Source organism: Tursiops truncatus, chromosome 8, assembly GCF_011762595.2.
Source record: "Tursiops truncatus isolate mTurTru1 chromosome 8, mTurTru1.mat.Y, whole genome shotgun sequence".
In the NCBI taxonomy this organism is placed as follows: Eukaryota; Metazoa; Chordata; class Mammalia; order Artiodactyla; family Delphinidae; genus Tursiops; species Tursiops truncatus.
Window position 1 is genome coordinate 81,236,101 of NC_047041.1, and position 24,411 is coordinate 81,260,511.

Here is a 24,411-nt window from a genome sequence, read left to right on the forward strand (position 1 = left end):
AATCAAACTAGCAAAAATTAAATACAAAGAAAAAATATTAACAACAGCAAGGGAAAAGCAACAAATAACACACAAGGGAATCCCCATAAAGTTAACAGCTGATCTTTTAGCAGAAGCTCTGCAAGCCGGAAGGGAGTGGCAGGATATATTTAAAGTGATGAAAGGCAAAAACCTACAACCAAGATTACTCTACCCAGCAAGGATCTCATTCAGATTCAGTGGAGAAATTAAAACCTTTACAGACAAGCAAAAGCTAAGAGAGCTCAGCACCACCAAACCAGCTTTACAACAAATGCTAAAGGAACTTCTCTAGGCAGGAAACACAAGAGAAGGAAAAGACCTACAATAACAAACCCAAAACAATTAAGAAAATGGTAATAGGAACATACATATCGATAATTACCTTAAATATAAATGGATTAAATGTTCCAACCAAAAGACATAGATTGGCTGAATGGATACAAAAACAAGACCTATATATATGCTGTCTATAAGAGACTCATTTCAGACCTAGGGACACATACAGACTGAAAGTGGGGATGAAAAAAGGTATTCCATGCAAATGGAAATCAGAAGAAAGCTGGAGTAGCAATTCTCATATCAGACAAAATAGACTTTAAGATAAAGAGTATTACAAGACACAAAGAAGGACACTACATAATGATCAAGGGATCAAACCAAGAAGAAGATATAACAATTGTAAATATTTATGCACCCAACATAGGAGCACCTCAATACATAAAGCAAATGCTAACAGTCATAAAAGGGGAAATCAACAGTAACACAATAATAATAGAGGACTTTAACACCCCACTTTCACCAATGGACAGATCATCCAAAATGAAAATGAATAAGGAAACACAGGCTTTAAATGACACATTAAACAAGATGGACTTAATTGATATTTATTGGACATTCCATCCAAAACAACAGAATACACTTTCTTCTCAACTGCTCATGGAACATTCTCCAGGATAGATCATATCTTGGTTAACAAATCAAGCCTTGGTAAAGTTAAGAAAATTGAAATCGTATCAAGTATCCTTTCACAACACAACACTATGAGACTAGATATCAATTACAGGAAAAAAAACTGTAAAAATTACAAACACATGGAGGCCAAACAATACATTACTAAATAACCATGAGATCACTGATGAAATCAAAGAGGAAGTCAAAAAATATTTAGAAACAAATGACAATGAAACCACAATGACCCAAAACCTATGGGATGCAGCAAAAGCAGTTCTAAGAGGGAAGTTTATAGCAATACAATCCTACCTCAAGAAACAAGAAAAACTCAAATAGACAACCTAACCTTACACCTAAAGCAGTCAGAGAAGAAGAACAAAAAACCCCAAAAGTTAGCAGGAGGAAAAATCATAAATATCAGATCAGAAATAAATGAAAAAGAAATGAAGGAAACAATAGCAAAGATCAATAAAACTAAAAGCTGCTTCTTTGAGAAGATAAACAAAATTGATAAACCATTAGTCAGACTCATCAAGAAAACAAGGAAAAAGACTCAAATCAACAGAATTAGAAATGAAAAAGGAGAAGTAACAACTGACACTGCAGAAATACAAAGGATCATGAGAGATTACTACAAGCAACTATATGCCAATAAAATGGACAAGCTAGAAGAAATGGAAAAATTCTTAGAAGAGCACAACCTTCCGAGCCTGAACCAGGAAGAAATAGAAAATATAAACAGACCAATCACAAGCACTGAAATTGAAAGTGTGAATAAAAGTCTTCCAACAAAGAAAAGCCCAGGACCAGATGGATTCACAGGCAAATTCTATCAACCATTTACAAAAGAACTAACACCTATCCTTCTCAAACTCTTCCCAAATATAGCAGGGGGAGGAACACTCCGAAACTCATTCTAGGAGGCCGCCATCACCCGATACCAAAACCAGAAAAAGATGTCACCAAAAAAAGAAAACTACAGGCCAATATCACTGATGAACATAGATGCAATAATCCTCAACATAACACTAGCAAACAGAATCCAACAGCACATGAAAAGGATCATACACCACGATCAAGTGGAGTTTACCCCAGGAATGCAAGGCTTCTTCAGTATATTCAAATCAATCAATGTGATACAGCATATTAACAAATTGAACGATAAAAACCATATGATAATGTCAATAGATGCAGAAAAAGCTTTTGACAAAATTCAACACCCATGATAAAAACCCTCCAGAAAGCAGACATAGAGGGAACTTAACCTCAACATAATAAAGGCTATATATGACAAACCCACAGCAAACATCATTCTCAATGGTGAAAAACTGAAACCATTTCCACTGGAACAAGATCAGGAACAAGACAAGGTTGCCCACTCTTACCACTATTATTTAACATAGTTTTGTAAGTTTTAGCGATACCAATCAGAGAAGAAAAAGAAATAAAAGGAATCCAAATTGGAAAAGAAGTAAAAGTGTCAGTGTTTGCAGATGACGTGACTATACATAGAGAATCCTAAAGATGCTACCAGAAAACTACTAGAGCTAATCAATGAATTTGATAAAGTAGCAGGATACAAAATTAATGCACAGAAATCTCTTGCATTCCTAGATATTTATGATGAAAAGTCTGAAAATGAAATTAAGAAAACACTCCCATTTGCCATTGCAACAAAAAGAATAAAATACCTAGGAATAAACCTACCTAAGGAGACAAAAGGCCTGTATGCAGAAAACTATAACTCACTGATGAAAGAAATTAAAGATGATACCAACAGATGGAGAGATATACCATGTTCTTGGATTGGAAGAATCAACATTGTGAAAATGACTATACTACTCAAAGTAGTCTACAGATTCAATACAATCCTTATCAAACTACCAATGGCATTTTTCACAAACTAGAACAAAAAAATCTTAAAATTTGTTGGGAGACACAAAAGACTCCGAATAGCCAAAGCAATCTTGAGGAAGAAAAATGGAGCTGGAGGAATCAGGCTCCCTGAGTTCAAACTATACTACAAAGCTACAGTAATCAAGACAGTATGGTACTGGCACAAAACCAGAAATATATATATCAATGGAACAGGATAGAAAGCCCAGAGATAAACCCACACACATATGGTCACCTTATCTTTGATAAAGGAGGCAAGAATATACAATGGAGAAAAGACAGCCTCTTCAATAAGTGGTGCTGGGAAAACTGGACAGCTAAATGTAAAAGAATGAAATTAGAACACTCCTAACACCATACACAAAAATAAACTCAAAGTGGATTAAAGACCTAAATGTAAGACCAGACACTATAGGTCTCTTAGAGGAAAACATAGGAAGATCACTCTATGACATAAATCACAGCAAGATCCTTTTTGACCCATGTCCTAAAGAAATGGAAATAAAAACAAAAATAAACAAATGGGACCTAATGAAACTTAAAAGCTTTTGCACAGCAAAGGAAACCATAAACAAGATGAAAAGACCACCCTCAGAATGGGAGAAAATATTTTCAAATGAAGCAACTGACAAAGGATTCATCTGCAAAATTTACAAGCAGCTGATGCAGCTCAATATCAAAAAAACAAACAACCCAATCCAAAAATGGGTAGAAGACCTAAATAGACATTCCTCCAAAGAAGATATACAGATTGCCAACAAACACATGAAAGGATGCTCAACATCACTAATCATTAGAGAAATGCAAATCAAAGCTACCATGAGGTATCACCTAACACCAGTCAGAATGGCCATCATCAGAAATCTACAAATAATAAATGCTGGATAGGGTGTGGAGAAAAGGGAACCCTCTTGCACTGTTGGTGGGAATGTAAATTGATACAGCCACTATGGAGAACAGGATGGAGGTTCCTTAAAAAACTAAAAATGGAACTACCATACAACCCAGCAATCCCACTACTGGGCATATACCCTGAGAAAACCATAATTCAAAAAGAGTCATGTACTACAATGTTCATTGCAGCTCTGTTTACAATAGCCAGGACATGGAAGCAACCTAAGTGTCCATGGACAGATGAATGGATAAAGAAGATGTGGCACATATATACAATGGAATATTACCCAGCCATAAAAAAAAACGAAAATGAGTTATTTGTAGTGAGTGGATGGACCTAGAGTCTGTCATACAGAGTGAAGTAAGTCAGAAAGAGAAAAACAAATACCGTATGCTAACACATATATATGGAATCTTAAAAAAAAAGGTTCTGAAGAACTTAGGGGCAGGACAGGAATAAAGACGCAGACGTAGAGAATGGACTTGAGGACGCAGGGAGGGGGAAGGGTAAGCTGGGACGAAGTGAGAGAGTGGCATGGACATATACACATTACCAAACGTAAAATAGATAGCTAGTGGGAAGCAGCTGCATAGCACAGCGAGATCAGCTCGGTGCTTTGTGACCACCTAGAGGGGTGGGATAGGGAGGGTGGGAGGGAGACACAAGAGGGAGGGGATATGGGGATACATATATACGTGTAGCTGATTCACTTTGTTATACAGCAGGAACTAACACACCATTGTAAAGCAATTATACTCCAATAAAGATGTTAAAAAAATGATAAAATGATTGAATTTTTAAAAAAGGAAAAAAACAGAAGCTTACAATACAACAGGGACTGCAGTTTACTGAATTTAAACTTGCTATTATTTCTCCTCCTAATCCCAGCAACTAGAAAAGACCATCCTCACAGTAGGTATTTTATAAGTTAGCAATGAATTTACATTTAATAGCAGAAAACATAACAGTTTAGCAGTAGAGACAAGATTTATCTTAGTACTAAATTTTAAGAGAAACTGCATTAATGGATTTCTCCATAATGGACACCATCTGACGAAAAAGACTGTTTTCCACAGTGATATTGTGGATGATGCCAACTGAACTTTAAATACCTTTTTAATACTTAATTATCATAAAAGCTAAAGACATGATATAAAATCAGAATTCAGTAAAAGCAGCTCTGCCGGGTGCTATTTTTAATATGTTACTTTCTATTGATTTAATTTGATAAAGAAATAGAGCTTAGAAAGCTCATTGGAGTGGATGGTTGAAATTCCATTTATTCTTTAATTAAATAATTCTACAACTATTCAGAGAACAAATTAGAAGGGTATAGAATTTATAATGTAACATAGGGGAGACAGTCATATGATCAGGTATGTATAATAAAGTGATAAGGGTTATCGGGGGAAGTTAAGGGTATGACAAACCACACTGTTCCTGACTTAGAATGTTAGTGAAGACTTTTAGGAGAAATAACCAGTAAGCTGAAAAGTAAATAATGAGAAGCAATCCAAGAGAACAGGAGAGAGAAAAGTTTGAGGCAGAGGGAACTGAACAGAAAGCTGACCCAGTAACCCAAAGAATAGATGACGATAGCTTGAACTTGGATAATGACAGTAGGAATCAAGATCCTTAGAATTCATTTGAAAAACAGATTCAAAGCAACAAGACTTACTGATATTTGCTTAGAGATAGCGAGAGTGGGAGATGCCAAGGATGACTCCCAGCTCCTTGAGATGGAACACCTGGTTGTGGTAATGCCCACAGAAGAAATGAAGGAGGCATTGGTGTGGTAAGATATGAAATGAAATGGTGGTATGGTCACTATATGGTGACGTGTTAACTTCAGTTTTGGACATGCCTATGGGACATTCAAGTGCAAGTGTCACGCAGTTGGAGCAGTAGAGGTTAGCAATAGTAATAGATGCTTTTCAGTTAGACCCAATAATTCTTTTGGTAAAAACTGAAAAATAGCCATTTCAACCCAGAGTGCTGTCTAGTGCACTTAGGACTAATTGTCTTATTTATTGAAGTAAGAGTCACATGTTTCTGACACCAGACGGTACAGATACTCAGGAGCTGAAATCCTGCTATGGCAGTTACGGAGCCTGAAATGCATTCCTTCCCAGACTAAAGGCCATAACATACTTATTCCCCAAAGAATCATTTGGTGTCTGAAGTGCTGGGAATAATATAAGATCAGGAACTTAAGATTCTGTGACAAAGAGAATGGAAGAGGACAAATATTGTCAATCAATCACTTTGTCTATGAATAACATATCTTATGCCGCATAACAAGATAACCTCCCTTCTGTGATAAAGACACTAATCTTTGAAGAATTTAGTACTTCCTCACTCAGATTATTTAACAAAACTTCTTCCCAAGCAATACCTAAGAAATAACAGAATGTCTTGTTTAATGACTAATTCCAAAGTCCATAAAATGTCAGTTCAGGAATTGTTTCAAAACCAATAGGGTGGTTATATGATCCACACATCCTCCAAATTTTAAAAATGTGTATATAAATCATGTGATATTCATTTTAATATAAAATTTACAAATACAAAATCAGTACTGAAAAGATATATTAATAGGTTTTAGACTTGCTCAAGTGACTTTTGTAACACAATATATAATATTCAGTTAAACATCTGGTATCTAAAGGTCAAAAAAAAAACTACCAGCAAATTAAGGTTAAGAATTAAAGGTTTAGAATTAAACATGGTGATACTTGATTTAGTTCATACTGACCTTTTAACTGTCTCAGTTTGTGTTTCATAGTGTCTAGATCAGCCAAAATTTTGTCCTTTTTTAGCCAGTTCTGTTTTTTTATTTTTTCTGCTTTCTTCAAAGCTAGAATTAAAAAACGACATGATATTTTATCTTGCATTCTTCTTATCAACAGTAATTTATCATGCAAGCCAATAATTTATAAAGAACTTTCTGCTCCAAGAAACAAATTCAATTAGAAACAAGTAATTAAAAGGTAAGGGTCATTAAAAGAAACTTCATTTGAAAGATGACAGGGCTTAAGGCATTTCTTTATGGAATGGAGGGGGAAAAAAGAAGAACAGTGCTGTTTTATTATATAGATTTACCATATGTAATAGCCATATTTCATTTTCTATTTCCACAAACTATTTGGAGGTGATGAAAGTCTTCCTTGGAACCATCCATTTTTTTAAACATCCACCTACTGCCTAAAGGGTGCAATTCTTAAAAATGAAAATGTGCAGACAGGTCGTCTTCAGTGTGAATTAAACTCATTTGTTATTTTCTAATGTATATCATTATTCTCAGTCTTATAGACCAAGGATCTCTTTATCAATGAAATTAGACACTTTCCATGCAGAATACTCCATTCCAGTAAGAAAAAAACAGGCAATTGTGCAAATATAGGAGTATAGCTATCCTTGTGCACATGTTAATTGATGAACCTCCTGTTCTTTGCATAAATGTGATGTTATTATGTTGACATTATACACATTTAACTGATTTTCTTATGGTGACAAAAAATTTATTTCTCTCTCTCTTTATGCACTTGCTTGAAAGAAAGCAAAAACAAAACACTTACCATTCGGACTTAGAAATGGTTCACCGCAAGATACCCAGATGGCAATAGGATTTCTGAGGATGAGGGTGAGCAAAGACTTATCTATATCATCCAAACTATCAGATGTCACAGACTTTGGAAATAATTTGGTTTTCACTTTCATTCTTGTTGTTCCTGGGAAACAAATGACACATATACTATTGTTCAATGAATAATGAATAAATTTGCTTGCTGAATTCACTTGTTTATTCAAAATATTTTATTCTTCATTAATGACTTGATTTAAACAGGTTAATGCCCAAACCAGATGCAAATACATAAATCTGATCAGAAACTTCATATGCAACTAAATAATTTAAACAAATCTTATTGTAAATACATATTTTAATTCCTTTCTTACACTTTATCTAGTTATGAAAAAAATATGAGGTAGCTTACCAAAATATCTACTCTGAAAAGGGATAAAATAAAGAGAAAAAAAAGCAAGGAAGGGGAAAAAGGAGTATAGGAATAGACCAAAGCCAGAGATAAGGTGCTTCAGAGAACTCATCAATTAAATGATTAATAGTATCTATCTCATTCTGCTGTTGGGATGATTATAAAAAGGAAAGTGTTTAGAATAATATTTGGTCTAGTTAATTGTGCAAGCATCCAAAAAATGCTAGATAATATATTTATCATCATTATGATACTAGACATGAATACCACACTGTTTTTATTTGCTGGAGATAAAGCACTATTTGGGCGCTGAGAATCCTTGTGGCTAAAGCAAAGAGGAAAACACCATTTCAAGATACACATGGCTGACAGAGAGAGATAAATTCCTCAAGATACAACTTTCCTGGTCCTGAGATCTTAGAGAAATTTATTTCAGGGTCTTCATAAAGGGGTTATTTGTGATACAGCAAACAGTATCCTAATATATAATTAATACATATTGAGAACTTACTATGTGCTGGGCATTTTACTAAGACCTCTATATACATTATCGCATATAATTCTCAAAATGATACTCTGAGGTAGGTCCACTCCTCTTTTGTACAGTAACTGTGATTTAGTCACATAGCCAGGCGGGGGCAGAGCCAGAATTAGAATCAAGGCCATCTGCTTCCAGAGCCAGTGCCTTTAACCACCGCCTTTATAGTAAGCATGACACTGAGTTTTAGATTGATGCCTGTTTCTTTTAATTTCCTCATTGCAAACCGATGTCATAACTCCAAGTCATGATTCAGTAAAGGGGACAGCCAGCTAATGCCCCTGCCTGATTCAAGGATAACCTTTAGAATATGAGGGGAAGGGATGGCCATACCCTCTTGGTAGACCTGCATGAATAACATTACCTCCAAGCAGGTTTTAAATAAGAATTTGAAAGAAGAATGTTTGAAATTTTAAATCTTCCAGAACGTGGAGATCAGATATTCCACATGCCAAATAAAGGCAGAACTATATGCTTTAGTGATCAGCTAGGCATTAAATATTCACATAATTATTTTTTAAAACTCATTAGAAAACCAAACAAATAATATCATTATAAAATAATAGAAAAAAATACTGGTCTCTGCCCCCAGTTCCTGACACAGAGCTCCTAAATTCTTTGGAATTTCCTGGGTGCTAGCAGTGTCTTTTGTTCTAATGAGATGAATCTTGCTGGGCTCCTGGATGGGGGCTGGTCACCAGAAAGTCCAAGCCATGATTAGAAACTTGGAATTTTCAACGCTACTCCCCATTCTCCAGAGAGGGACTAGAAATGGAGTTGACGATCAATCACGCCTACATGATGAAGTCCCCATAAAAATCCCAAAAGTACACGGTTCAGAAAGCTGGCTTGGTGAACACATGGAGATGCTGGGAGAGTGGAGTGTCAGAGGAAACACGGAATCTTCATGCCCTTTCCCACGTACCTTACCCTATGCTTCTCTTTCATCTGGATTTTCATCTGTATCCTTTACCATATCCTTTTATAATAAATGGGTAAACAGTAAGTAAACAGTTTTCTTGAGTTCTGTGAGCTGCTCTAGCAAATTAATTGAACCTGAGGAGGGAGCCAATTTATAGCCACTCAGTCAGAAGCACAGGTCTGGACCTCTGAAATGGGGTGAGTGGGAAGCAGTGTTGTGAGACTGGGCCCTTAACCTGTGGGATCTGACCTTATCTCCAGGTAGGTAGTGTCAGAATTGAGTTAAATTGTAGGACATCCAGCTAGACGGTGTGGGAGTTGGTGTGGGAAAAAACCCCACAGGTCTGGTGTCAGAAGCATTGGGAATGGGATACTAGTATGAGAATGAAGGAGAGACACACAGGAAGGAGTGGGTTTTTCCTCCTTAATCCTACACACAATAATGATAACTAATATTATTAAATTGCTAAGTATCAACCAGGCATGAATCTAAGTGAAATATATTCATATGCACATATATTCTTACGAATACACATTCATATTTATGAAGACTGAACTAGTATATATTCATGTGACTGTTAGTGTCCTCATTTTACAAATGAGGGAACTGAGGTACAGAGAGTACCCACGATCATTCATCTAACAAGTGACAGGTAGGAGCTGAACCCTGGTATTTTCAGCTCCAAAATCCACATTCTTAACCTCTAAACCATGCCTCTCAACACAACAATGGAAACCTGAGACAACTGCCGAATCACTGCTAGCAAGACTCTTTTTCATTTACCAAATTGTTGTTGGGGGCACAGGTCCTGCCCTCAAGTTGTACCTAGTCTAATGAAACGCACAAAGATGTAGACAGATAATTATAACACAATGTGCTAGGAGCTGTGATAGGGGTGCATTTGCTGTAGCTTCTGGGAGTTCATAGGAGCAGTGGAGACGGGGGAGGGGAGTTGGAGGACAGGAGGTGTAGAGAGGACACCTTCTCTTCTAATAGTAGGAAGAGATTTGCATTGATCTAGTCCCACTTTCTTAAGCGGTCTCCAGTTGGTTTTGGTTCTGAATTTAAGAACAGAACCTGCTCATGTTGCATAAAGTAGCTAAACTGTCAAACATGTTTTATAAATTCTAGGCAATTTGTTTATTGTTTTGGGGCTGAAATCAAATTTACATTAAAAAATTTTTTTCTTATTATTCTGCAAGGTAAAAACATTATGAGAATTTCATATGAGTAGCTTCCTGTGATTTTTTTTAACTCTCGAAGGGGTGACTGAATGAAAGAATTACATTTAACTTTCATAAGATCAAACGTAAGTAGAATCAGCTAAATCCTGTAGAATGTAACCAACCTTCCATACTTTTAACAGGTGTCTCTTTTGTTCCAACAGGGGCTGCCTCTTCCTTTTGTCCCTCAGAGTCTCTCTGGATAAAAGATTTATCAAGAGCCCATAAAACCAAATCCCACAAGGAAAGGATTGTGGTTCCATCTTTGGTATATACTTTGGAGGCTGCTCTGGCAAGACCAAGTTGTTCCGTGCACTCTGCAAGCAGCTAAAAAACACAGACTATAAGGAACTGAGAAGAAATGGTGGTAGAACTGAGAATAATCATGATGAGCGTGTTAATTTAGAACTCTGAGAAAATCCTTTAATTTGAGAAAACAGAAAGCAATAGCTACCAACTTGATCTTTGATTAGAGATGATTTTTGATATTGGATTGTCCTACATAATCTCACAAATTAGTCCAATCCATCTGTGAAAATTCTTAGCTCCAAAAATTTAACACAGCAGCTATTGTATGTTAATACATTTTATCATCAGAGTATTTATTTCCTAAGAAGTGTAAACCTAGAAATCCAATTTCAATTGTGTGCTTAAGAATGAATAAAATTATTCTAACACTTCAGATGAACTGCTTTAAAATAAATGAATACTTGACTTTCAAACCAAGAACTGACACATTATTACTTCCATTTGGCAGATGGGAAATCAGGCTGAAAGGTTAATATTTTTGCCCAAGACCACAAAAGCCAGGGTCCCAGGGTGAATTCTGGAGTTGCTAACTTTTGTCCTTTGCTTAGTCCATTGAACAACAATATCTTAATAAAAAATCTGTTCGTACTCAGAGGGGTGAGTGAATGATTATGTGTGTGTGTATTTGCAAGGAAGTCTCCAGGGTAACTCCATATCATATTTAACATTGCTTGTAAAATATGTTGTTAAAGGTATTGGCCAGAATGTACAGACACAAGACAACCATCATGCAATGGAAGGACAAGGCTGGGTTTGGGTCCTGGGGACTCTCCTCCCTTCCCATGGCTGTGGGGAGCAGCCTCTAAGACAGAAATCACATGTTCCCTCCTAGCACAACTCCTGCCTCTCCAATTTGAAAATGAAATGAAACCCCCTATCAACAAATTAGTGCTCCGATTCTCCAGATGATAAAGGAGGTGGCATCCCTTAGGATACTGAGCTGACATACAACTTGAAGCTGGAAGGGGAAGGAAGGCAAAAAAGGCTTTCTGTTTCTCATTTTTCTAAGTCTATATCCGAAGAAATACCATCAAAAATAACATCTTTAAGAAAACAGAGATCTTGATCTCAGCAGCTTAAATTGGTAAAACTGGCCAGGCATATTTGTCACTCAATCTCACTGCTTTTTTTCTTGTCAGAGAAATCACCATTATCATTACCTCTGATGATTCGAGAAGCATTTAAGTGATAGCCACTCACCATGGGGAATGTTCCAGCCACAATTAACTTCCCATTTCGATATCCATCTCCATTTTTGTATGCAATTATTTTCACTGCCTTCTGGTGAGTAACTGCCATGCCACTATGAGATACAACTTGCGTGCAGGTCTTCATCCGTAAAGATAACAGACGTTCTTCATAATAACTTAAAGTGTTTTCAGCCTCATAAGAAGATAAATCAGCCTGATTTTTTTTTAAAAGAACAACAACATAGATCAACTCAAACTTTTTTTCTTTTAGTTTTATTATTTTGTTATACTTCAGCCTCTTGATTTGTGTGTGTACATGGGTGTGGCATCTACATTTTGAAATGTTCACTTCATATGCTAAAAGTATTAGGTGCTGTAGTGGGAAGGACATTGGGTCCGAACTCCTCAGTTCTCTTCCCAGCCCTGTCACTGAGTCTCTAGGTGACTTTGGGCCTCTGGCTTGTGTTTCTGGCCTCCTCCTGCTTTCTACTTTGCCTTCCCCTGGACAGGAGATGGGGAAGAAGGATGCCAGGGCCAGAGAGAGCCTGGGGTTGAAGTAACGGACGCTAGTAGTAAAGATATTCTCTTATTCTTTGACTTTAGGATGATGCCATCCTATGGCGGCAGACATTGATGAATGAGGAGGGGAATGAGTGAAGCCTTAACCACATGGTAATGAGGGTGGTGAACGCCACACTTCACCTTTTCCTTTTCATGGCTACTCAGGAAGCTGCCCTGAGGGAGAAGTTGTGTCCAAGATGCTGTAACACTGGGGATTCTTTCCGATCAGCTCACCCCCACCTCCTTAACACAACCCTACTGTTACCAAAGCAAAGCCAAATGCCTGCAGGCTTTCCCAGAGGACTGACTCCCCTTTTCCTTCAGTGATTGTTTCAGTTGATGTTTTCTGCAACTGTTACGACCCTGCTCTTCTGCAATGTGTATCAGGTTTAGGGGAGAGAGGACAGTGACCTGGGAATAAGACCTGCAAGCCCTGAAGAGCACACCAGGTGGAAGGTTCCCACCCCTAAGGAATTGCTCCTTTTTATACAGTTGTGTAAGTTCCTCTTAGCTCTTCTCACTTCTAAACTTGAAGGAAAGGATTTTTTAAATGGTGCCATTTTAAATTAAGATCACAGGAAAGCAGCAGAGATTATTTTCTCCATGAGCTGTTAAAAAAAATAGTATTAGACATGAATGCATGAATTCAGGCACCCAACATGAAGAGTCATTAACAACAACAGATCAAATTAGCCCTGAAAATACTAGGAAAAAAGGAGTTTACCCTGTGGATATAGGCAAAAAGCTACTCCACTAAGTAAAGATTTGCAGTTACTTCCTCATCTAAAAGCAACACAGGGAGTAGTGCAAGGTGTCAGGAGACGATTAAAGCTGCAGAAGAGCCCAATTAACTTCAAAGAGTATATCGAACTATTAACAGATAATGTATTTTAAGTTACAGTGGGGAAAAGGAAATCAATGCAGGTGGAATGGTAAAGGTGCCTCAACGAAAGATGAATTGGATGAGTGGAGATGAACTTGAGTGCAAGGCAAGTAATGAATGTATCAAAGTTTCCAAACTGATGCCACACATGTGTTAGCAGAGCTCAGATCATTACATACTCTGGCCACATCGATGACCTTGAAAGGTCCTTGTGAGAAGGGCTTCTGGGTCTCGGAGCCTGAGGCACAGAGGAATGGCAGCCCTGGAAGCAACTGTTTCAGTCTCTTCTCTGCTCTCATGCATCGCCCACATGCCAAACAGAGCATTGTTTTTTTCTTTCCACTGGGTGAGAGATAATAGTATCCCTGAAAATGGAGGTAAAGATGCTTTTATTTGGGTGTATCTAAATTATGATAGCACTTTTATAGAATATTTTACCATACAAATAAAGCACTCTTATGATCCCCAAATGCTAAATTTGAAATCTCAACATGAATGCATTATTTTGCTAATTATTATTATTAGTTATTATATAATATAATATAATTATATTATAATTATATTATAACTATTATAGAGCAAAATATTTCCAAACGTTGTTGACTGAAAAAGCCTAGAGGCAATGACAATTCAACATCAATGAGTATAACTTATATCCAGAATCAGAGTTTCTTGGAGGAATCTCCAATTGGAGATTTGGGGCAAGAAATATACAAGAGAAGCAAGGATCTCTTGCGTACCCAGAAAAAAATAATCCATCCAAAAGTAAAGGCATTATGTCAAAAAAGACACAGGCGCCAACATGAAGGACATTCCACTGGCCCAAAGTGGGACAATTTGGGAGTAAAATAAAATTATAACCAAAACACTTCAAATATGTTTGAATAGGTAAAGTCCCGTGAGTCCATAATCATGTTAAAAATGTAAGTAAAAAAAAAAAAAGCAACAAAAAAGCTGACAAAAAAACAAAAACAAAACCACTACTTACTGGAGTCCATTAGAAGTAAACTGGTACCAATTTACAACTCTGAAATAGGCCATTAGAAATTGTGGCAGATTATTTGCAAAGATGGCCATAGTAAAACCATCCCATTCTTGTTTGCATGCCCTTTTGAAATGTCATTTGGCTACTCCTCCAATCAAGAAATAAGAGTTTCTTGCTCCTTTCCTCCTTTCCTTGAATCTGGGCAAGGCCATGTGACTTGCTGTGGCCAATGTAGCATTAGCAAATGTGATGCAAGCAGATGCATAAGAAGTGCTTGCACATTTCAGCTTGTTCTTTTTTGGCTGCATTTGGAAGCCAGAGACCATAATGTGAGCTCACTTGAACTAGCCTACTTAAGAAGCCTTGAGGAGAACTAAGGCCCCCACCAGACATGTGATTTGACCATTCAGACACCATAGCACCACCAAACTACTGGTGTGCCACCAGATAACTACAGCCACATTAGTGACCCTGGGCAAGACCAGCAGAACTGCCCAGTTCAGCCTAGCCCAAATTGTTGACTCAGAGCATAAAAATGGTTGTTGGCTTAAGCCACTAAATTTTCAGGTGATTTGCTCTACTGCAATAGATAATTTAGATAGAACAATTTAAGCATTTATCCTACCATCCTTTACAAACCATATTTCTGGGCAGTCAAATACCTAGTTGAAGAGGTAAAGTTCTTCCTTACACTAAAAGTTCAGCTAATATATGTCAGGGAACATAATAGAACTTTTAAAAATTGACCCTTTTGAAACTTCTAATGAAATTATTGATTTAGGCAAAGATCACAAAAAAGGCAACACTAAATGAAAAGTCATTGGGAATTGTTTTTTGATGTGAGATTAGGTTGTAATCACCTGAGCCCATGGAAAATCCACACTGTATCCCTGCATAAGTGATAAATATGAAATACACAGTAAAACCTATGAAGATTCTTGTCCAAAAAATGCTGAACATAAATATAATTAAACTCCAGTGCTAAATTTCTTTTATAGGCATTATGGGAGCCAGAGAAACAGGTTAAAGGATGCCATAGGAAGCAAACAGAAAAATCCAAACAAGAGGCATTCTATAGGATGGATTCTGCGACCAGCGTCACATAGGGACCTTGTTTGAATCCTGACTCAAACCAACCAACCATAAGAAGAATTTTTTAGGAAACCTGGGAAATTTTATTATGAACAGGGTAGTAGATGGCCAAAAATTACTGTTAATTTTATTAGGTGATAATGGCATAATGGTAATGTAAGAAAATGGTCAAATTTTTACAGGTGCATGCTTAAGTTTGAGGTGAAATGGTATCATGTCTAGGATTTGTAAATATTGCAAAACCTTGATAATAGTTGAATTTGGATGATAGGTATATGAGAATTCACTGAACTAGTCTCTCTACTCTTGAATACGCATGAACATTTTAAAGCACTTTTATATAGACTCTGATTTGCTTTGTTCCTCACAAGGCTAAAAGTTAAGTACAGCCAGAGTTAATGTCATCATTCTCAAGTTACAGATGAGAAAACAAAAGCTAAGAGAGGGAAGTTTTTAATCCAAGGATATTCAAGTAGTATGTGGCAGAGCTGAAGTATGAAGCTGTGACTTCTGATTCCAAGTTCTTGTTTTTTTGCCTTTGTCATATTTCTTCAACTATTCCATTTAAATACTTAAAGCTACCTCAATTCAAAGCCAACATTTAGATGATACTTTTGAAGATGTAATTCTTAAGTTCCACTATGGATTTCTCTATATGCACATCTGATTTCCATTTTCCTTAAAATTACTGGGAGACAGAAAATTAAAACATCTCCTCTCAGATGGAACTGAATGAATACTACATACAGAATAATTTGTACAGAAAAACACGGACTTCATGATGAATCGTGTGCCAATGGTATTTCTTATTACACTAAAGAAGCCTATTGAGGGCTTGCCTGGTGGCGCAGTGGTTGAGAGTCCGCCTGCCGATGCAGGGGACACAGGTTCGTGTCCCGGTCTGGGAGGATCCCACATGCCGCAGAGCGGCTAGGCCTGTGCGCCATGGCCGCTGAGCCTGCGCGTCCGGAGCCTGTGCTCCGCAATGGGAGAGGCCACAACAGTGGGAGGCCTGCGTACCACCAAAAAAAAAAAAAAAAAAAGAAGCCTATGACAGTATCTAGAAAATGTATTTTCATTCATTAAGACATCAATCCCTATGACTGTGGTGCTACTATTTTGATGGTTCCCAAATTGTTTTATTTTGGCAATGGTACACGTATACAATGCAAACTGAATTTTTGGTTAATTCATTCACCCTTAACACAACACTTAAACTGCTGCTGGTAAGGAAAATGCAATACACTGGGGTAGCTCCCTAGGTTAGGCTATGTCTACAGAATGCAAACAGAGTTTAAAAGTTCAGCAAGTCAGCTGCTGGCTCAATACACAGAATACCAAGCAACTGGTTTGACTGCTTATTTTCCTCTATAAAGTTTCCTTGATTTATTGAAATGACTAACTTGCTCTGTTCATTTGACCTTATAGAAATATGGTCTATAACAGGGAGTTTGTTTGATCAACAATGACGCTTACTGTATATATAATAGCTAGTGTGACTGTGAATAAATTATTCAGTTGCTTCATCAATCTTAATTTAATGAATTATTGATATTGTTTATATTTATTATTTATGTTATATTATTTATTATAAGATAATCTATGTAAAAATAACTAATACTGCATCAGTATCTAACATACAGTAGCTTTCTAGCATGTAATGGTTACTTCGTATTAGTTTTCTTTTCTAAGCTTGCCAAGCAAATGTGGCCTAGAGAAGAAGTTCTTACCCTATGTCCAAATTGGATTTCAAGGGGAGTCTACAAACTCCCTAAAATTTTATACAAAAAGTGCTGTGTACACATGTGCATTTTGGGGGGAAAGAATATCCATAATTTTCACGAGACTCTCAACGAGGTCTGCATCTCTGAAAAGGTTAAGAATTAATTACTGATTTAGAGCCTTTGTGTAGAGAGTTGGTTTTCCCAGGTCCAAGAGAGATAAGCATTTTTTTAAATTTGTGAATCCTAGAATTGATATATTATTGTACTCTTCAGATTAACCATATTAATTTCTATCAGATAGGTTATCATTTAACTAGTAGGAAAGGAAAGTTATAATGTTTTAGAAGAAATATTGTTGAAAATTGGGAAATTTTATCCTTCCCAAATTTCAAATAAGAACTCTTTTATCATAACTATAACATCATACCTAAAATTAATAATACCCTAATATAATCAAATATTCAGTCAGTATTCAAATTTCTACAATTCTCTGACTCCCTTACAATTTATTTGAAAGAGAATCACAATAAGGCCAATACCTTATAATAAGTATAAATACCTCTAAGTCTCTCTGAATCTTCACATTCCTTATTTCTTTTTTCTTTTGTTGTAATTATTCATTGTACATTTTCTCCAGTTAGATTTGGGGGGGCAAGACCCCATCATAAATGGTACAGTGTATTTCTATCAAGGAGCAACTCTTTTGTCTCTTTTTGTTACGTTAGTAGCTACTGATGATCATTGCCTAGATCCATTAATTTATGAAAGTTCACAGTATAATGATATTCTGATTTCCTCATACTTTACTCATGTATTAGCTGGGGTATTTCTACGAAGTGAAGTTTCTTCTTGTCAACTGTCTTGTTATCTTGAGGTACGGTTCATAAAGGAAGGGAAAAATAAATGCTTGATTCTTTATTTACTGGTTTTCAAAGTAGCAAATTTGCTCCTTAGCATCATCTAATTGTGACAAATTGAGTTGTTGTTGTTGCTGTTGTTTAATATCTCTATGAGCATATGGATTTAAACATATCTAATGTATGTCAATCCACTGCATTCAATAGTCATATTGATGCTTAAATTGTCTCATCTTTGGAGTCTTTTCAAGTTGACTCGATTCTTTTTAAGATGACTTCAGCAGTCTTTGGCAGCATACTGTCTAACAGGTATGAGATCACAGAAAAAGGAGAAAAAGGCGGGGGGGAGAGCATAGTTGAAACCAGAGACATGCAGAATGGTACGGTACATTTGACATCTCTTATTCAGTAGAGCCAGGGAATGACGAGTGAAGAAGCAGCAGTGGTTTAGAGACGACTGAGGGGAACAGTAAAGAGGGCCTTGGGCAGTCTTGTAATGTGCATACATTATGAGATTTCAGTTTTCTGTAGGCCAACGGTTATCAACAATAGCAAGGTGCCTTGATCCACTGACCCACAAATATCTCGGGTATCTGTAAAGTATGGTGCAAATAATTCCTTACTAATAAAAATTAAAGGACCAAACTTGAGAAATTATTTCTTTTAAAATTAGAGTATATCATACTTAGCCCTATGCTTGGTATAATGTAATATAAAGCAACTTACAATCATTGGCATTTTAATATGCTTTCTGGAGGGGAGTGACATCGAGTGTGGCCAGCACACCTGTGGGAGTGACGTATGTGTGATTATCCTGCTTCATGCCTGTTCTGGTGAGCTGATGATGAGCCAGAGATGGTGATGGTGATAGGGAGCCATCAGACAATATGAGAAGAGGGTAATATCAATATTCCTTCATTCTTTCCTAACCAGAATCACAGAGTCTAAGTGATTTCACTCACAAGTCAGTGTTTAATTTGTGTGAACTTAAGGTTTTCTGGAAAAAAGTTTCTTGCTTTATTAGACTTATCCATTCCCCCACCCCTCTTTTTTGTCCTCAGTAGGAAGGAATCACTTACTGGTTGATCAATGTATTTCTCTTTAATCACAGAGGATGTACAAATACCAGCATAATTTGCTGCTGTGACTTCCTTATCCAGTGTAGTGCTATGAAAGGCCATAAAAGCTTTCATATTTGTCATGTAATTCCACTTTTGATTAGAAGTCCCATTGTTATGTGGTTTGTATTTCTGAAAAAAATGAGACAAAATATGGAGTCAAATAGGAGAGGTTATGATTTGTTTATAGCAGTCCTAGTTTTCATTGCATAAAGTCAGAAAGTACAGATAATTACTCAAAACTCTACTAGGTAGTGATAACTACTATTGATATTTGATGATTATACATATATATATGAATTCTTGGATTTACAAAAATGTATTCACAAAATGCACACAATTTGGTAATGGCATTAGTTTTGCTTGTTTTTTTTTTTTTAAAGGATATATACTATTTGATCTTAGGTTATTTTAATTTACCAATATCCAATAGTTAAACATGTAGATCGTTTCTCAGGTTTTCCTTAGTATAAGCAAAAGGGCAATCAACAATCATAAAATAAATGTTTGTGTAAATCCATAACTTCTTGAGAACAAACTCAAGTAGAATTGCTAATAAAGGAACAGGATCACCCTCCCATCAGGAAACTTGCACAAGCCTCTTAGATAGCCTCATCCACCAGAGGGCAGACAGCAGGAGCAAGAAGAACTACAATCCTGCAGCCTGTGGAATGAAAACCACATTCACAGAAAGATAGATAAGATGAAAAGGCAGAGGGCTATGTACCAGATGAAGGAACAAGATAAAATCCCAGAAAAACAACTAAATGAAGTAGAGATAGGCAACCTTCCAGAGAAAGAACTCAGAATAATGATAGTGAAGATGATTCAGGACCTCGGAAAAACAATGGAGGCAAAGATCAAGAAAATGCAAGAAATGTTTAACAAAGACCTAGAAGAATTAAAGAACAAACAAACAGAGATGAACAATACAATAACTGAAATGAAAACTATACTAGAAGGGATCAAAAGCAGAATAACTGAGGCAGAAGAACGGATAAGTGATCTGGAAGACAGAATGGTGGAATTCACTGCTGTGGAACAGAATAAAGAAAAGAGAATGAAAAGAAATGAAGACAGCCTAAGAGACCTCTGGGACAACATTAAACACAACAACATTCACATTATAGGGGTCCCAGAAGGAGAAGAGAGAGAGAAAGGACCCGAGAAAATACCTGAAGAGATTATAGTTGAAAACTTCCCTAACATGGGAAAGGAAATAGCCACCCAAGTCCAGGAAGCACAGAGAGTCCCATACAGGATAAACCCAAAGAGAAACATGCTGAGATACATAGTAATCAAACTGGCAAAAATTAAAGACAAAGAAAAATTATTGAAAGCAGCAAGGGAAAAGTGACAAATAACATACAAGGGAACTCCCATAAGGTTAACAGCTGATTTCTCAGCAGAAACTTTACAAGCCAGTGGGGAGTGGCATGATATACTTAAAGTGATGAAAGGGAAGAACCTACAACCAAGATTACTCTACCTGGCAATTATCTCATTCAGATTCGATGGAGAAATCAAAAGCTTTACAGACAAGCAAAAGCTAGAGAATTCAGCACCACCAAACCAGCCCTACAACAAATGCTAAAGGAACTTCTCTAAGTGGGAAACACAAGAGAAGAAAAGGATCTACAAAAATAAACCCAAAACAATTAAGAAAATGGTCATAGGAACATACATATCAATAGTTACCTTATATGTGAATGTATTAAATGCTCCAACCAAAAGACACAGGCTTGCTGTATGGATACAAAAACAAGACCCATCTATATGCTGTCTACAAGAGACTCACTTCAGACCTAGGGACACATACAGACTGAAAGTGAGGGGATGGAAAAAGATATTCCATGCAAACGGAAATCAAAAGAAAGCTGGAGTAGCAATACTCAAATCAGATAAAATAGACTTTAAAATGAAGAGTGTTACAAGAGACAAGGAAGGACACTACATAATGATCAAGGGATCAATCCAAGAAGATATAACAATTTAAAAAATATATGCACCCAACATAGGAGCACCTCAATACATAAGGCAACTGCTAACAGCTGTAAAAGAGGAAATCGACAGTAACACAATAATATTGGGGGGCTTTAACACCTCACTTACACCACTGGACAGATCATCCAAAATGAAAATAAATAAGGAAACAGAAGCTTTAAATGACACAATAGACCAGATAGATTTAATTGATATTTATAGGACATTCCATCCAAAAACAGCAGATTATACTTTCTTCTCAAGTGCGCACGGAACATTCTCCAGGAAAGATCACATCTTGGGTCACAAATCAAGCCACAGTAAATTTAAGAAAATTGAAATCCTATCAAGCATCTTTTCTGACCACAACGCTATGAGATTAGAAATGAATTGCAGGGGAAAAAAATGTAAAAAACACAAACACATGGAGGCTAAACACTACATTACTAAATAACGAAGAGATCACTGAAGAAATCAAAGAGGAAATCAAAAAATACCTAGAGAAAAATGACAATGAAAACATGATGATCCTAAACCTATGGGATGCAGCAAAAGCAGTTCTAAGAGGGAAGTTTATAGCTATACAAGCCTACCTCAAGAAACAAGAAAAATCTCAAATAAACAATCTAACCTTACACCTAAAGGAGCTAGAGAAAGAAGAACAAACAAAACCCAAAGTTAGCACAAGGAAAGAAATCATAAAGACAGAGCAGAAATAAATGAAATAGAAACAAAGAAAACAATAGCAATGATCAATAACACTAAAAGCTGGTTCTTTGAGAAGATAAACAAAATTGAGGAACCATTAGCCGGACTCATCAAGGAAAAGAGGGAGAGGACTCAAATCAATAAAATTAGAAATGAAAAAGAAGTTACAACAGACACCGCAGAAATACAAAGCATCCTAAGAGACTACTACAAGCAACTCTTTGCCAATAAATGGACAACCTGGAAGAAATGGACAAATTCTTAGAAAGATATAAGCTTCTAAGACTAAATGAGGAAGAAATAGAAAATAAGAACAGACCAATGACAAGTAATGAAATTGAAACTGTGATTCAAAATCTTCCAACAAAAGCCTAGGACCAGATGGCTTCACAGATGAATTCTATCAAACATTTAGAGAAGAGCTAACACCTATCCTTCTCAAACTCTTCCAAAAAATTGCAGAGGAAGGAACACTCCCAAACACATTCTATGAGGCCACCATCACCCTGATACCAAAACCAGACAAAGATGTCACAAAAAAAGAAAACCACAGACCAGTATCACTGATGAATATAGATGCAAAAATCCTCAACAAAATACTAGCAAACAGAATCCAACAGCACATTAAAAGGATCATACACCATGATCAAGTGGGATTTATCCCAGGGATGCAAGTATTCCTCAATATATGCAAATCAATCAATGTGATAAACCATATTAATGAATTGAAGAATAAAAACCAGATGATCATCTCAATAGATGCAGAAAAAGCTTTTGACAAAATTCAACACCCATTTATGAAAAAAACTCTCCAGAAAGTGGGCATAGAGGGAAACTACATCAACATAATAAAGGCCATATATGACAAACCCACAGCAAACACCATTCTCAATGATGAAAAACTGAAAGCATTTCCTCTAAGATCAGGAACAAGACAAGGATGTCCACTCACACCACTATTATTCAACACGGTTTTGGAAGTCCTAGCCACGGCAATCAGATAAGAAAAAGAAATAAAAGGAATACAGGACTTCCCTGGTGGCACGTGGTTAAGAACCTGCCTGCCAATGCAGAGGACCCGGGTTCGAGCCCTGGTCCGGGAAGATCCCACATGCCACGGAGCAACTAGGCCTGTGTGCCACAACTACTGAAGCCCGTGCGCCATAACTACTGAAGTCCGCACGCCTAGAGCCTGTGCTCTGCAACAAGAGAAGCCACTGCAATGAGAAGCCCGCGCACCGCAATCAAGAGTACCCCACACTTGCCGCAACTAGAGAAAACCCGTGTGCAGCAACGAAGACCCAACACAGCGAAAACTAACTAAATAAATAAATTTATAAAAGGAATATTAATTGGAAAAGAAAAAGTAAAACTGTCACTCTTTGCAGATGACATGATACTATACATAGAGAATCCTAAAGATGCCACCAGAAAACTACTAGAGCTAATCAATGATCTTGGTAAAGTTGCAGGATACAAAATTAATGCACAGGAATCTCTTTCATTCCTATACACTAATGATGAAAAATCTGAAAGAGAGATTAAGCAAACACTCCCATTTACCACTGCAACAAAAAGAATAAAATACCTAGGAATAAACCTACCTAGGGAGACAAAAGACCTGTATGCAGAAAACTATAAGACACTGATGAAAGAAATTAAAGATGATACCAACAGCTGGAGAGATATACCATGCTCTTGGATTGGAAGAATCAATATTGTGAAAATGACTATACTACCCAAAGCAATCTACAGATTCAATGCAATCCCTGTCAAATTACCAATGGCATTTTTTATGGAACTAGAACAAAAATCTTAAAATTTGTATGGAGACACAAAAGACACAGAATAGCCAAAGCAGTTTTGAGGGAAAAAAACGGAGCTGGAGGAATCAGACTCCCTGACTTCAGACTATACTACAAAGCTACAGTAATCAAGACAATAAGGTACTGGCACAAAAACAGAAATATAGATCAATGGAACAAGATAGAAAGCACAGAGATAATCCCACACACCTATGGTCAACTAATCTATGACAAAGGAGGCAAGGATATACAATGGAGAAAAGACAGTCTCTTCAATAAGTGTTGCTGGGAAAACTGGACAGCTACATGTAAAAGAATGAAATTAGAACACTCCCTAACACCAAACACAAAAATAAACTCAAAATGGATTAAAGACCTAAATGTAAGACTGGACACTATAAAACTCTTAGAGGAAAATCTAGGAAGAACACTTTTTGGGACAAATCACAGCAAGATCTTTTTTGACCCACCTCCTAGAGTAATGGAAATAAAAACAAAAATAAACAAATGGACCTAATGAAACTTAAAAGCTTTTGCACAGCAAAGGAAACCAAAAACAAGACGAAAAGACAACCCTCAGATTGGGAGAAAAAAACAACCCAGTCCAAAAATGGGCAGAAGACCTAAATAGACATTTCTCCAAAGAAGACACACAGATGGCCAAGAAGCACATGAAAAGCTGCTCAACATCCCTAATTATTATAGAAATGCAAATCAAAACTACAATGAGGCATCACCTCACACCAGTTAGAATG

At 36.7% G+C, this 24,411-nt stretch overlaps 1 protein-coding gene across 1 annotated transcript in view; it reads right to left on the bottom strand.

Annotated features, from left to right (window-relative positions):
* Positions 1 to 24,411, bottom strand: part of DCDC1 (doublecortin domain containing 1) — a 452,054-nt gene that overhangs the window by 18,058 nt on the left and 409,585 nt on the right. Inside the window, exons 28-33 of the mRNA XM_073809437.1 lie at positions 19,122 to 19,292; positions 13,564 to 13,749; positions 11,951 to 12,154; positions 10,567 to 10,768; positions 7,342 to 7,494; positions 6,519 to 6,620 (exon numbers count right to left, since the gene is read on the bottom strand). Coding sequence (XP_073665538.1) covers positions 6,519 to 6,620; positions 7,342 to 7,494; positions 10,567 to 10,768; positions 11,951 to 12,154; positions 13,564 to 13,749; positions 19,122 to 19,292 — 1,018 coding nt within the window. The remainder of the gene's footprint in view (positions 1 to 6,518; positions 6,621 to 7,341; positions 7,495 to 10,566; positions 10,769 to 11,950; positions 12,155 to 13,563; positions 13,750 to 19,121; positions 19,293 to 24,411) is intronic.